Source organism: Cavia porcellus, unplaced genomic scaffold (assembly GCF_034190915.1).
Source record: "Cavia porcellus strain 051 isolate PalLab524CR breed Dunkin Hartley unplaced genomic scaffold, mCavPor4.1 scaffold_7, whole genome shotgun sequence".
NCBI lineage: Eukaryota > Metazoa > Chordata > Mammalia > Rodentia > Caviidae > Cavia > Cavia porcellus.
In genome coordinates this window covers 72,803,113-72,818,795 of record NW_026947490.1, presented here as the reverse complement: position 1 = coordinate 72,818,795, position 15,683 = coordinate 72,803,113, and the positions used below count along the sequence as shown (strand labels likewise).

Genomic DNA, 15,683 nt, shown 5'->3' with positions numbered 1-15,683 from the left:
AAGATCAGACTTAGACATAATTTGTATTTTATGAAGTGTAAGTTTCTCCTACTTTATGACATCATAAATGAGGGAACCAGTGCAAGTACTGTAAAAGCGCTCTAGATGTTCCAAACAACTGTGACATGATGCAACCTTCTGCTTTAGCCTCCCGCGTGCTGGAAGCACGGGCGTCCATCATCCCTTTGCTCAGTGCACCAGCACGCTCCACCAAGCACTCTGCAAGGCCTGGTGGCAGCCCTTGGAAGTATAATGGCCGGCTGTTGCCAGGTTACCTGAGAAAGGAATGATCAGCCACACAACAGCACTTCTGCGAACATTAACTCATGAATCTTACACCCCTTACGTCTGTGACTTCCTTTCTGGAAAACTTCCATGACCTTATACGAGGGCCAGGTCCAACTTCCTGTGCAAACTGTGGCAAGGAGAGGTCCAGGAAATCCTTAAACACAGCGGAGAATGAGAAATGAAGCTTCTTCAGTGCCCCCAGGGGAAAAGGAGTCGTCCCTTTCCTGTGCATGTGTCACTTGTGAAGGAGCAGCCATTTGGCCCCCACCCCTGGAGCCCTAAGCCCTGGCGGGCAGGAGACCCTGCAGTGGGCAGGACTGGGCAACACATTGAATCTGCCACCAGCAGGAGGGTCTGAACGACAGGGGAGCCATGTAAACTCCAGGGCTGAGTTTTCAAGGCCCTGACTAACCAGTCTGTTGCTGGGCAACAGGAGTGTGTGCTGGTGTGCTGGTGCCACCCCACTAAGCTCAGTCCACTGCTACCAGCTAGGGCTCTCAGAAAAGCATACTGCAGTCTTAGTCTACCAATCAAGTCTTGTTAGTAAAGAATGCGTGACTTCGATTTTTACTGGTTTGATTCTTGCTTTTTCAATTTGTCCTAGACTTGGGCAAGATTCCCTGGCACTTTTTGTTACATAATATTCTCCATAAGCAGGGTAGGTCTGGTGGCATTTTAATGTGATGTTTGCAAACAAAGACACCCAAAGGGACTGTGCGGTGCAGGGCAGGAGCTGCGCTCACGGTGGGCAGGGACCTCACTGGCTTGGGGAGGCTGGTAGGGCCAGCACCTGGGACAGGAAGCGGCTCTGGCACAGAAGAGATGGAACTTTGGAACCAACGGGCGACACCAAGTACAGTCCTCCAAGGCAGAGGCCAGCGCACTGACCACAGGCCCTGGTTTTCTAGCAGTGTTACTACAACACCCTTGGCCCGCCACTCACTCACACGCTGCGTAAGGCTGCTGCTGCTGCGGTACACCAGGCATCTGCGCCAGGGGCCTGACAGACCATACGGCCTGCAAAGCCTGAAGTGCTTTCTAGCTGGCTTTTTACAGACGAATGTGTGGAGCCATGGCCTAGACACAGGAAACAGCCCTGGGTCAGGGGCGCAGGAGGGCCACATGCAGGGAAGGACAGAGGGAGGCAGTGCGGACCGAGGTGGCCATGGGGAGTACCTTGTGTCCAAATGAGTTCCAAGACACCCCGAGTCCCAAGGAGGCAAGGACAGTGGGTCGTTCTCCTCCAGTCCTGCAGAACTAGCAGCGCATAAACCACGTGAAACGTAAGCACCGGTAATCAAAAACATTTTAATGATTAATGTTTAGACATCATTTGACAGTGTAGGATATCCACGTGAGCTAAGCACTCTGACGGCAGCCACTGAGTGTTACCATTTTGGATGGAAATAGGTAAGGACAACTGCGAACTAGTACCTAGGGACGGAGACACACACAAGGACACACAGGCGAGAGCTGTCAGGGCCGTGTAAACCGAGGCTGCAACGCCTTCCACACAGAAACCCACAGGACTAGCATGAGAGCCGGCGGCCGGCTCTCTCTAGTATGAATGTGCAAAATCAAAGCATGGTAAACGGGCATTCACATACACATCAAACCCAGTTAGTTCATACATTGTCAAGGATCTTCTCCGATATCACCAGTGGTTCAGTGAACTTTGTTTCCCAAAGGAGAAGGAATTCAGAGGCTACACTTGAACAAAATGACACACAAAACAGTCCCTGTTTGTTTGACCACTTGCCTCGAGTGTGAGACATGATTTTATGATAAGCAGTCTATTACTTTTAAACAAGCTATTTTAAATAGTTCTTTAGGTTCTAAGCAGAAAAAAATTACAGGTGCTATTAAATTTCCACTGAACAAGTTACCTGTCACTATCCAATTTCCAAGTTCTCTTAGGCTATAGTCATCTGTTTAATTTTGCCTTAATTTTAAAAGTTTTTCCCCTTTAATTGTAGTAAAATAGGCACATTTAGAAGGAAGTTTGTGTTAAAACATACAGCAGCACAGGACCAGTTCAGGTGTGGCCTTAGCAGGTGGCTCTCCATGGCTAGGACATGGGACGCCTGTCAAACAGGAACTACGGACTCATCTCTCTTTAAAAGGATACACTTTCTCTCACAGTGGTGAAGAGCAAAATGGACTTTTTTCTGTATAAAAACACTTAGCACTTCAGAAATTAAAAACGGCCTACCCACTACACTCTGCCTAAAATCTTGAGGACAAGAATATATATTTAAGTTTCATCGAGACTGTTTTAGAGCCCCCCTTTACATCATTAATCATGGCACTCAAAATAAAAAAATAAGATTTGTTAAAAAGTTAAACTGACTGCCCCACTAGGTTTGCGCTTGCCTGACTGAAAGCCAATCCTACAAAACTGAAGGTGCCGCTTCTGATTTCACGTCCACAAGTCACTTGAAATTATATCACATGATGATTTCATAAATCTCATCTCTGATTTTTCTAAACAGAGCTATTACAAATGAGTACAAACTTGAAACATACCCTAATTTAAACTAATAAGCTTTGGGCCCTGCTTCTTAAATTTTAAGGCATGTGTGTTTCTCTACTGTAACAACATTGTACAAATTTACATGTACAATCACATGCATGATCTACAGTTAAAAAAAAAGTTTGGATTACAGTGTTTTAAATTGTGAATCACAATTCAGCACCTATCATGTTATAACTAATAAGGCAACAGCAGTGTCATATACTACAGTATAACTCCCTTTCCACAGTCTAGAGCGGGGGTCACGGGAGCCCAGAAACGTGAGGAGTCTTAGCCTACAAGGGTAACTGGCGCACGCACTGAGGGGTGTGGACGATGGAGGTGGCCCTACACAATCAACTACGCAGGCCGGGCAGGACAGCAGCTGCGCGGGTGGGCACCACGCGCTGTGCTTACAATCTCGGCGTGGGAGGCGCGGCCACCGAGGCTCAGTCCTTCCGCTGCTTCCTGGGCTTCACGCTGCTTTCCAGGGCGGGGACGCCGTTGGTGTGCCCGTTGGCGGTGGCCACGGAGCCATTCTGGTGGTCTTTCCGCCGGGAGGCCCCCTTCTTGTTGTAGGTCTGAAACGCAGGGCGGACACGCCTGAGCGCACAGCGCAGTCTGCACCACCCAGGGTCTGGTTACCAAGCGGTAACTCGGCTCTGTGGGCTAGGGACTCTGAATAAACCGTCTGGCCCTGACTCCAACCACGCTCCCATTTTCAGAGGTTTAGCTCAGGGTGGTAAAGTCACATGCAGAAAAGCCGCCCCACCTCCCTCCGCTGGGCCTGCTGATGCCAAGGGCAGCACAATCAGGCTGCTCTTCCTCCTCCTGCTGCTGCTCCTCTTCCTGCTCCTCCTCCTCCTCCTCCCGGGAGCAGCTCTCTCAGCTCTGGATCCTGCCTGCCTGGCTTCTGGAGCTTCCCACTGTCTTGAGGCGGTAGCCTCAGGCTGCACTGCCACAGCAGCCGGAGCAGGGCCCTCTTCTACCCTCCCTTGCAGCGGGCACATGCCCACCAGCTCCAGACCACAAGCTCAGGCAGCTGCAGCAGTGCACAGGATGCAGAAGAGGAGCGACCTGAGCCTGAAGGGACTACTCCCCTCCCCTCAGCCTTTCCCGCCCCTTTGTCCCCTCGGGCCTGACGCAGCCCTTGACCTCTGCGTCTGCCCAAGTCACTGGGCAGCAAAGCAACCAAGCCACAAAAACAGGAGTGCGTGGCCAACCTGCCCCAAATCTGCCATTCTGCTGGGAAGAAACCTGCATGGTCCCAGCATGGGAGTGAGCTGCACCCCTCATCTTGAGCAGGGGAGATTTAAGGAAACAGACGGAAAGGCAGCTTTCCATCTGACGACAGCGGTGCCGATATCTGGGGAAATCTCCACAGGTTCGGAGGGAAAAACCCTCTCCCACGTGTGGCACAGGCTGAAGGGAAGCAGCAGGAGGTCTGCCCTGCTGCACTCTCTCCATTCCAGTGGGAACCCTGATGCCTCTGCCAGGGTGCAGAACAGACGGGGCCTTCTCGGCCCCCAGTCCTTGGAGGGACGAGCGCATCTCCTGGAAAGCCCTGAGCCAGGAAGCCACGAGGGGGACTCACCTCATTGTAGAAGTTGGTGAAGAGGATGATGAGGGAAATCATGTATCCAATCTGGAAATACAGCCACCCCATCGGGAATGAGCATGGCCAGATGACCCCACAGGTGGTCTGGATGATTGTCAGAACAAACTGGACCTGGGGGAAGGGGACACCACTGAGCAGTGACATGCACAGGGACGGATCACGCCCCGCGCACACTGAACCAGTTCCCAGCCCTTCAGCAGGTACAGGCGCCACCTCACACACGCAGCGCCTGCACTGTGTGCATCCCCAGCACTGCCTCCTGTGGGTCCCTGCACCTCTCCAAGCTGCTTCGAGGCCATAGCACAGCGACTCGAGCGCTCTCTTCCTCACAGTTCCCTGTACATAGAGGGAGGGTGACGGTGTGTGTGCAGAGAGGCCACCCGGCCGGATGGACCTTCCTGCTCCTTAGCCCTGGGCTCTCTGGTCTGGTGGGTGATGAAAGGCTGCAGCTCCTCTCAGCTAACCACTGCTCTGCATTCGCAGGTGGACCCTGAGCAGGAGCCTCTGAAGCAGGTGGGACTGCTCAGAGAGACAGGGGGACTGCGTGCAGATGGCTTCTGGCCACCGGCAGACACACCGTGGGAAGAGCCATGGAAGTGAGTCTGCCCACCGGATCTCTGGCAGTTTCTAGCACTTCCAGGTAGACGCCTTCCTCCTGTCCCTCTGCTCAGCTTAGGCCTAACTATGAGTGGCGTTTAAAACAAACACAGACAGACTGGCCCGTCATCAACCTCCAAGGGCACAGTCTAATAGGGATACTTTGGAGGCCTGGTCTCTCACATCTGTGACTCAGTCTCCTTCCGCATCACACCCCAGGTGCAGCACAGAGGCTTGGGCCACCCCCATCACGGCGGCAGGGGATACGCAAGCCAGGGCTGTCGGGTGGCTGGTAGAGGGGGTGACTGACCACCACACAGGAGCTCTGAAGGCTTTGTCAGGTTGTTATTTTCAAGTGATTTGTTTTAAATACTGACGTGCAGGACCTAAAGCAGCTTGGTTTGGAAAACCATGTCAGAAGGCTGGGGCCCTGGACTCAGGTGCTCAACTGTGTGGTCACAGGGATGCACAGAGCCACTCGCTTGGCAGAAGTACCTGTACATGGTGAGCACTGAGGAAATGTCAGGATCATTTGCACAGCGATATTCACAATACGCCCATGAAAAGCCACAGGCAATGTGGGGAAGCTTAAGAAAAGGTGCTCAAAGAGGGCCAGTGTCATAGTTTATGTCTGCGGCCCCCAAGCCTCATGAGTTTGCATTGTTCATTTGTGATAGTTCATTGTATAGGGCTTGGATTGATGTAATGGCAGGAAGAAGGTGTGTCTTGCTTTTTGCTGGTTCTGGCTTGCTGTTTGCAGCCGCCATGAACTGTGGCCCAGCCATGCCCGCCTGCCTTGGAGCCAACTGAATGTGGACTAAAACCTCCAAAAACTGTAAGAAATAAACCTTTCCTTTCCCAACTTGGGCTTCAGGTATTTTGTCTCAGCGACGAGCAAAAAGTAACTAAGACAGCCAGGCAGCACATGTCTCGAATCCCAGCACCTGGGAGGCTGAGGCAGGAGGATCACAGGTTCCAGCCCAGCCTGGGAAATTCAGCAAGACACTGTCCCAAAAGAAATTTTAAGTGTGTGTGTGGGTGAGTGGGGTAGGGGTCTAGCTAAGTGTATCATGCTTTCAATCCCTGATACTGGGAAGAAGGGAGGGAGGGAGGGAGGAAGGCGGGGGTGGAGGGGACAGGTAGGGTGGTCGGCATGAGATTACTGTCAAGTGCAAACGGTGGCTGGCCCCTCCCTGGGATAGGGAGAGGCTGTCATCCAAAGCAGAGTGGTGGTGCTTGCCACAGGAGCCCCTACAAGGGAGGGGAGGTCAACAGCACCTGTCTTAGCAAATCGCCTCACTGCCCAACGAGCTCCACACAGCCTGGAGCCCACAGCTCCCGCAGCCGCCCCTGGGGGTGGCAGTCTCCAGCCTCAGCTTTGGACTGGTTAAACATGCACACCTGTGCACACACATGCATGTATGTTTCTATGCAACACTAAACACAGAGAGAAGGCGCGAGTTTCAAATCCTCCTCCTATAATTCAATGGGTCACATGCCATGGGCACAGTTTTTCCACCTGCTAAGCGAAGGACATCTCTGATCTGCTTGCTTCAAGGAGAGAAGCTGGATCCAGCAAGAAAAGCGGGGGAGGGGCAATTCAAACCCCACTAACCACCAAGCGAGCCTGGAAGGGGCATGTCCGAACAGGGCACTCACCAGCTGCCCCTGAGTGATGTACTTCTTCCACCACAGGTACGGACGCATAGATGGGATTGACGACAGGCCATAGTATGAGTACATGAGTACGTGGATGAAGCTGTTAAGTGTGGCACCAAAATAGGCTGCAGGAACAGGGGTGGTGTGGAAGGTGGCGGGTTAGCATTGTATTACAGGTAAAAAGAAATACAAGACACTTTCTGGACAAGACACTTCTGAACAGAGCTGGTCAGCACGGCAGCTGTGGGCACTGCCTGGACGTGTTAGGAACTTGTCTTCCATGTGGGCACATGGCCACTGGGATGCCACAGGTCAGGGCACAGCAGAAGCTGCTGGCAGGAGTCTCGCCCACCCCAGCCGGGCACCAACAGGCTCAGCTTCCAGGCCCCTCCAACTCCCTTAAGCAGCTGCTACTTTTTCCTTGCCCAACTGTCCTGGACATATCATTCTGCAGGCTGGGGGACAGCTGAGGGGCAATGTACTCGAAGCAGGCAGTTCCCATGTGTGCTGAGGGCTGGAGAGGCTCTGGAATTACCTGCTAATTACTTTCCAGGACTGCAGTGCTTGCCATGGCTTTCATTCATAACAGAGGCCAAACTCAGCCCCTCTCGGATGAAAGATCCACCTTATGACTTCCATTTCCACCTCTGCCCCCTTGACATTGGACAATGAGACAAAGCTACTGCCTTTCCCCTGGACAGCTGGGTGTGTACAACGCAAACAGCAAGGAATGAGCTGTTGCTCCCGGCTAGGACAGAAACGGACCTAGAACCCTGAACAAGTTATGCCCATTTGCTGGTCCAGTTTTGCATGCACCAGGTGGGGCTGGCCATCCTCTTCAGGTGGAAGGAGGGTGTCCTGTTAACGCTGGTCAGTGCATGCACAGTCACACGGCATGATAGGGGCGAATGCTAGACATGGAAGGAGACCAAGCGGACCAAGAGGGTCTCGGTTTCCTAAGCCCAGAGCAGCTGTATCGGGGAGTCCCTTCTAGTTCTTCGCCTCATGGCTGGGCAGCATGCCAGGCTGAGTTAGTCAAGGGCTGCAAAATCTTAAGGCAAGAAACATCTATGAACAGAACCAAAGGTTCTCAGTCAAAGGCTTTAAAAAATGTGACTGAGCCACTCATAAGAATTCTCAAGTTGAACTTGGTGCCAACTTAACTTCTGAAAATTGTGAGACCACACCACAAGCTTTCCAGCCTTGGAGAACTGACAGCAGATGTCAGTGCATCATGAAGGTCACCCTAGTGAGCACGACTCCTCACACCATGTGGAGATCTGACACACCATGCACCAGGGCTACACTTCACCATCAGCTGATGCCTGGCATGCACTGCACTGGGTGACTGCACCTTTCTGGTCTACCTGGCAGGCGAATGCCTTCTGCCCAGAAAGGACAAGGCTGCCCTTATTTCTAAATAGGGTCTAGGCTGCCATCTGCCTCACCGAGCCCCTCAGTGGAAGATGTTTACTAACGAAACAAATATTCTGTACACACATGGCCCACATTCCAGCATAGAAAGCAACTCAGACACAAAGCTGGTTATGGCTGCTAGGCTGTCCCTCCAAGCCTTGTGAACTTTCAGATGCAGCTTTTCCAGAATTTAGAATGTACGACTTATTCCTAGTACATGCTGGGGTTAAGGCTGCTGGGATCAAGGCTGAGTGACTGCTGGCCTAGTCCTCTGACTGGACCGGCCCCACCCTAACCCCAGCAGTCTGCCTGAGATCAAAGAGGCTTGTTTCCCCTCGTTGCTCCTATTGCATTTGCTGTCTTCTGCTGTCCTGAACTGCTGCCCCTCTGCCATGTGCCACCCTGCCCTGGAACCAGCCAATTATGGACTGACATCACCAACTGAGAGCTAAATAAACCTTCTGTTCTTTATCTTTGAGTGTCAGGATTTTGTCTCAGCAACAACAGAAAAGGAACTAAGCAAAGCTTAAAAGCTTGACCCAGAAATTTACACAAATGGCACACTTTCTCAACACCTTCCATTCGGCTCTCTATGACACCCTCCGCAAAATGACCCCTTACCAACACTTACAGTGGCCACAGGGGACCCAGTTCATCACAAACCACCAGATGTTGAACATGGAAGCATGGTGGTAGACGTGCAGGACTGTGATCTGGTAGTTGTTCTTGCGCAGGATAAAGAAGAAGGTGTCCATGAATTCTATGAGTTTGGAGAAGTAGTACCACCAGAGGACACGGATAATCTACAAGAAAGGGGTCAGAAGGTTTAGTTTACTCTCAGCGTATTTCTAACGCTGCTTCCATCGCGTTCCATTGACATCTCAGAATCTACCACCAACCCAGGGACGCCCCAGCCCTGGACACCCAGCGTGCTCTGGGTGCCGCAGGCTCTGGTCCTGAGTGGCTATCTTGTGGGACAGAACTGACAACAGGGACACACTCCAACACTGAGAGGAGAGCAGCTCAAGCTCACGACCTTGTCACCTGTGGCCCCATCAGTGAGAAACTTCCAGAAAGCGGCTCTGAGTTCAGGGGTTGGTGTGGGGCAGGTGACCCAAGACACATCTGGGGCCTGCCTGCCATGTGTGCAGCAGGTGTGGGTGGAGACCCGGCCCATGCCGAGCGTGGACTGCCAACCTCTTACTTAAAAGCAAAGCATCTCAGTGTGGAAGTGGGTTTTCCCTATAACACCACCACCCACAAGAGTGATGTTTAAAGGTAAGATACTACCATCATGAACTTGTTTCTCTCTCTATGAAACCTGGGAGGTTTGTGCCGTTTTCCCATCATATGCTAACAGGAGTGATTTTTTGCATTGCAGGCTTGTTTGCATTCGACCTTCCAAATTCAAGTTTGCACACTGTGTGTATATACTGCTTACTGTTTTTACATGTCAATAAGGATCACCTAGGCACAGAGATGATACTCCATTTTATCTTCCATATAAACTGCTCTATTTAAAAGCACAAGAGGCAATGCTTACTTAATAAACACTACGAAGCAAAGCGAGATAGTACCTTCATATCTGATTCTCCAGCGCTGCGCGTGCCCTGACAGAAGAAGTTGTATCTGCCTTCCCATACTCCCGTCACCAGCTGGAAAAGGAAGAGAAACGATCACCTGCAGCATCCAAACCCCACCACACCCTGTGCAACTCTGCTGCATGAGTTTTGGAGCCAGAAATCTTACTTTGGGCTGCATGGAGGGACGTTTGTCTAAGAAATACACAATCTTGCGACATGTGCAGAAAGAAAAAATGTCCAATACTTGTTCTGGACTTGTCAAGGGTCATCCTGCCAGCAGAGCGAGAGGAGCCTGGCAGCCCCTCACCCCCGCTGTTGCCACAGAAATGTGTGTTGTTCCCTGGCCCAGTGCCCGGGACCCAGGAACCCCAGCAACCTCTGCCACATCCCTAAACCAGGGCTGTTCAAACATGAAAGTGCAGTACCTGTTACTCACAGGACCAGTCAGATGCGCCCTGCCAGGGTACTTCTCACCCACAGGTCTGGCACGGGGCTAATGAGCTCTCAGGTACTATGGCTGCCAGTCTGGGAATCACACTTTGCAAACCAATGATGCAGGGCTTGGAGTGAGTTAGGCCAACTTCACTTTTTTTTTTGTCTTTTTTTTTTTTTTATTGGTACCAGGGATCAAACTCATGATCACACACTTGCAAAGCAGGCTTATGCCACTGAGCTAAATCCCCCAGCCCCTAACTTCACCTTCTTAACCCCTTCCCCTATCCCATCACCATGGGGCTGTGAACTAGATGCCAGCAGAGCAGGTGACAGTCACCTGTGACGGAGTAGGCACCATGGTGGGAGAGAGGGCCCCAAAACCAGGACTCAAGTGCTGAGTGCTGCCCACAGCTAATCCTGGTCAACAGAGGGCCTGCCCCCTCCTGGGCACACAGGGGAGGGGGTGGCAGAGATACATGGCCACGCAGGCAGGTTCAACGCAACTGCCCTATGCAGCCCCATGCTACCCAGCCGCCACACTCCCAAGGTCTGTGCCACAGAGCACGGCTGCTCTTTGGAATCTAACCCACGGTTTTTTGTTTTGGTCTTTTTCGTTTTTATCGGTACCAGGGATCGAACTCACAACTGCCTGCTTGCAAGGCAGGCGCTTATGCCGCTGAGCTAAATCCCCAGCCCCTAACCTGCGGTTTTTAATGTGGGTCCCAGCCGGAAATGCTGATATACCACCTTCATCCAGGATCTCGTTGGAGTCCAGCCCACCCAGGAGGACATGGCTGGAAGTACTCAGGTGTGAAATCCAGCATGAGATTCCCACGGGGGACCCCACAGATGCAGCTGGGCAGAGAACTGCTAGCTTAGGGTGCAGCTCCCGTCCTGGCTGCAGGGCAGGATCTCCCTGAGAGCTTCACAAACACTATAATGCCTGGCCACAGCCCTACCCCAAAATCAGAATCTTTCAGGGCCTCTTACAAAATCCTCAAGGTTAATTCCAACATTAAACTAGGATCTTGAGCCAGTCATGTCAGGCTTCAGAGCTTCAAGCAAAGGCAGGCTGCTGACCATGGTGTTCGGGGAGACACGTGGAGTGCGGGATGGGGCAGTGGCTGTGCCCATGAACTCCAAGTCAGGTGCACGTGGCAGGCAGCAAGCGTTGGCCTGGATTGGGGTGGGGGCGGCTTCTCCAGATGCAGCTGCGCCCTGGGTGTCACTGTAGGGCTCTGCCCTATACTGGGCTTGGCAACTGACTTTCTCCTTCCTGCCTGCTGTGTAATTCACAGGCCTTTCATGGCTTTGAGGCGTGGTCTGTGCTCTTACCCAAGGGAGGGAAGCACGGAGGGGGCTGTGGGTAGGGCAGCCAGCGAGTTCGCCCTGGAGCGGAGCTATCTCTAAGGCCTGGTTCTCTGGCTGCTGTCGGTGGTCCGTGTCAGCACAGACAGAACCCAGGGAACCTGCGCAGCAGCTGTCCTCCCCTCCCCGCTGAACCTTCTCAGCAGCATGGCCACCTGGGGAAGTGGGCCACACGCAGCCCATGCAGAAGGTGGACCTGGAGGTGGTCTGGTAGGGAACGTGTCCACAGCCGTTCCTTCACCCAGGAGGGCATGGAGGCTATCCTTTGTTGTCTGATGGTAAGAAAGGAAAATGACTTTTTGTTGACATTTTCAAGGGCTAACACTGTAAATTTCCTGAAAATAAATATGTGCAATTAAAAGAGCACTAACATGACTGATCTTTTGAAATTTTACTTTCTTAAAAATATTTCTAGCTGGTGAGGTGGCACATGCCTGTAATCCCTGCACTCTGGAGACTGAGGCAAATTCAAGGATGGGTTGGGCTAAATACTGAGTTGAAGGCCAGCCTGAACTACACAGCAAGATCCTGCCTCAGAATAACCACCGAAAGCTTTTTCTCCTACGATCTGCCCTCACTGTTTTCTCCAGCTACCATTTGGTGTGTGGTGTCCCGAGATGTTCTGTGTTGGTTTTGCTTTGTTTAACAGGATGGCAGGTGCGTATTAGGCATGAGTAGGGCCAAGACTGATATGGAATGCTGACCGAGGTGGGGCGGGAGTGTGTGTGAAAATCAAGGTGCTCTCTGGGCACAAGAACAAATCCTTCTTGTGACTGTGGGCGTGTTGGCTCCAAAGACAGCACAGACCGGGGGGGCTCTTGCTAACTCCGCAGCGGAAGGGGCTCATTGGTCGCCTTGGTACATTCTAGCCATTGGAAAGGAATCCAGGTGGCCCCCTTGACGCTTTATGACAGTTAACCTGCAGTTCCAGTGGTCCTCCCACACTGTCCCTGCTACACGAGAAGACAAGGTGCCCATCTAAAATGCTTTGAAGGAACTCGATGCCAGGTGCAGGACCAGCCAGGCATGTAAGGAGCCGCACAGCCCAAGCCTTCACTGCTCTCTGCAGTGGGGACCTCACAGAGTCTGTGCTACACTCACCATAGCACCCCCAAACCACCACTGCCACCAACACTTCCACTGTGCTTTGAGAGCCACAGCCCTGCATTTGAAAGCCCTCAGAAGTGTGCCACTGCCTTTGGAACGAGATGCCAGGTCCTAGGTGTGGGGCTCAGGGAGTCCCCGTCACCCCATACTCTCTGTGCCTCACTCTCCCCTTCTGAACCTCTCCCACACTCCCAGCACAGCTCTCCTGACCATCTGGGTGGCAAGCAGAGCTCTGCAGGCTGGGCCTGGCACGCTATGTGCGTGCGGTGCTCAGGGTGGTCTCAGTCTTTTCCCACCTCAGTTCCCACGCTCGATCCCCAGACAGAACTCACACGCAGCATCCTGGGGCTGTGAGGGGTTGCCATGCTCAGCTCCCCAACATCCTGCACTGTCATAGCTGGTGTTTGATTCTTTTCCACCTACAATGCTCCCCGTGCCCACGGCACAGCTCTCCAAACTCCTACCCTTCCTAGTTGGTATTAATTCCATCTTCGTGACCGCTGTGCTGAGCACCTCGGCTGAAGTCTCTTCTTCCTCTGCCTCCTCACCCTTCCAGGACTGGGACTCAGGGTTAGTTACTCCTAAGCTGCTTTCGTCCTCAGCTTTCAGAGAGTGGTGACTGACACCCATATCTACACATTCCACACGGCAGCTCCCACACAGGAGGTGCTGAACAAAGACTCGTGAAAGTAATGACAAATATCAAAAATCCACAGGTCAGGCTTTGTTAGCAGCAGGGGTGGAGGTGGGGTGGGGGGAGATTCATTCTATTATTTGTCTAGGAAATGGAGAAATTAAAGTATCAGAAAGTACAGTAATAGGCTTGGGTTTGGTGATGGGTATTTGAATTTGTAAAAGGAAAACCATTCCTTGTGAAACTTTATAGTGATCCAGTTGGAAATTCTCAAATATTTACCAGCAAGTACAAAGTAACACATGAAAAACAAGGACTTGAGCTGAGCTGGGTCACCCGAGACCTGACCCAGCCTTCACCATGGCCAGCACTAGAGGGTTCTGCCTCTGGAAGCCCCATCTGAGGAGCACGAGGTGCCCAATGGTGTGGAGCCCACAGCTCTCAGCAGAACAGAGCACAACACCCAGAGGACACAGCAGCAGGTGCAGCACCCAGCCAGGTTCTCACAGTGCTCTGGGCTCAGGTCAATGTCCAGAAACTCTCCCTGCTTCAGGGTAAGACAGCTGGAGAGACCACCATACAGGCGGGCTCTCAACTGAGCGGAAGTCTCTGGCTCTTGGAATCAACTCACAAAAGGCCAGGACTGTACTGCATGGAAGATGGAGACACAGTGAATGGCCCACATGACCTGCAATTCTCCACACCAGCCCTGCTCCGGGAGCCACCAAGGCAGCATCACGTGCGCAGCTTTTCCAAGCAACCAGGACACGAGCAGGGTGGTGCGGAGCCAGATGTGCCTGCTCCTTTCTTGGAGTAAGGCACATGTTAATGGGGCTGAGGTGAGTGGAGCGCTGTAGTGACAACCAGCCAGAAGCCAGGACCTTCTTTCCCTTCTCAGAGACAAACTTCCTAAGTAGTGGTGTTTTGTGCTTTGGTGAATCTTTTTTTTTTGGTTTTCTTGACACAGAGTTTCACTACTCAGTTCAGGCGGGCCTTGAACTCACAGCAATCCTCCTGCCTCAGTCTCCCAAGTGCTAGGATTACAGGTGTGCACCACCATACCGGGCCATCTTTTCACTGAAAGAAAATTTTGATGGAAATCACTGCCGGCCAGGATGATGTGGTACATGGAGGGAGTCATGCGTAATGGCAAGCGTCAGCCTTCTCCACCTAGCATCACGTGTGGACAGGAATGAAGTTCGACCTTTAGCTGCCACTTTCTGGAATGCTATCAAAGTAAAGTACCGCAGCAAACAAAGCCAGCTAAAACAAGGACTATATAGAAAAACACCAGTCTGGTGGCTCACCACCTGTTATCCAATATTCTGAGACATCAGAAAAACAGGGTCAACCTTTCCCAAGGGGCTGGCTTCTGTCAGCGATGTGAGGGGAACAAGCCCTGTGGCCACTAACACAGGCAGTGATGGCGTGAAAGGTGCCTCATTTCCCTTGTCTCACTGCACCTTCGTAAGAACCACCACCGAAGTGTACAGGGCTGGCACTTCTCACAACTCCGACTGTTTCTACACAAATGTCCGAGGCTGACTCTGAGATCTGGTACGTGCTGGGATCTTCAGTGAGGAACTGAAGAGGAAGAGGAAGAGGTGATGGTGGTTCAAGGCCCAAGCTTTTTGGTGGCCACTCTGGGCCCAGGACACAGACCATGTGCACCACACATTGCAGCTCTAAGCGCCCTGCCCACCCCTTTCTGAATCCTCTGTAGGAGGAAGACTGGACACTCCATTTGTCAAAAATACTGTAAAAAAACAGATCTCCACTTGAATTTTTATCCTCATCACATGTCTGGTTTAAAAGTAAGCATCAGCTACTCCAAAATTAAAAGCACCTATTTCTGCTAGGGTTTCCAGCTGGCTAGTTTGAGCGGTGCCACTGTGGAATGTGAACTGTGAATCTCTCATGCCCAAGTCAAAAGAAGCCCATTAATACAACCTCACGCTAGTGCCTTTCAGAAGTGACTTTCCTTTCCCTGGACATTTCTGGCTTACAGCTGAACGCAATTCTCTTGGTTAAATCCTACGGGCAGGTTCCATATACTCTAGATGTAGAGCAGAACACAAAAGAGGCTGTACTCAGGCCAACCCGAAACGGTATGCCTGGCATCTGCCTGGCTCCAGGCCCTGCCTCTTTGTGCTGGAGTCCTGCTCTCACCCTTCAGGCATCCCGGAGCTTCCCCAGCAGGAAGGGGAAAAAAGCCCCCGTTAAGTGCACAAACCCAGCACCACCGTGAGGCAGGTAATATGTGAGTCTTTCCCCTTTGTGCTTCCAGTGTCTGAAGTTCTACAACTAGGGAAGAAGTAACTCTGACAGTAAGAAAGCTCCTCAAAGCCCGCTCTGCATAATTTCAAGGGCTCCAGCTCCCCTCTGCATCCTGCCTTGCAGAGCAAGCCGGATTCGGTGGAGGATTTGCACAGTGCTGTGCACTTGGTGCTCCCAGCCTCAGAGATG

At 52.1% G+C, this 15,683-nt stretch overlaps 1 protein-coding gene across 4 annotated transcripts in view; it reads right to left on the bottom strand.

The window, feature by feature from the left end:
- Window positions 1-1,576: 1,576 nt before the first annotated feature.
- Elovl5 (ELOVL fatty acid elongase 5) overlaps window positions 1,577-15,683 on the bottom strand; it is a 61,516-nt gene continuing 47,409 nt past the window's right edge. For all 4 annotated transcript variants that reach the window (XM_003466494.5, XM_063253830.1, XM_063253832.1 and 1 more), the window contains 5 exons: window positions 9,668-9,745; window positions 8,722-8,893; window positions 6,675-6,799; window positions 4,395-4,529; window positions 1,577-3,381 (listed from right to left, as the gene is read on the bottom strand). In XM_003466494.5, the coding sequence (XP_003466542.2) occupies window positions 3,250-3,381; window positions 4,395-4,529; window positions 6,675-6,799; window positions 8,722-8,893; window positions 9,668-9,745 (642 nt within the window). In that variant the 3' untranslated portion in view covers window positions 1,577-3,249. The remainder of the gene's footprint in view (window positions 3,382-4,394; window positions 4,530-6,674; window positions 6,800-8,721; window positions 8,894-9,667; window positions 9,746-15,683) is intronic.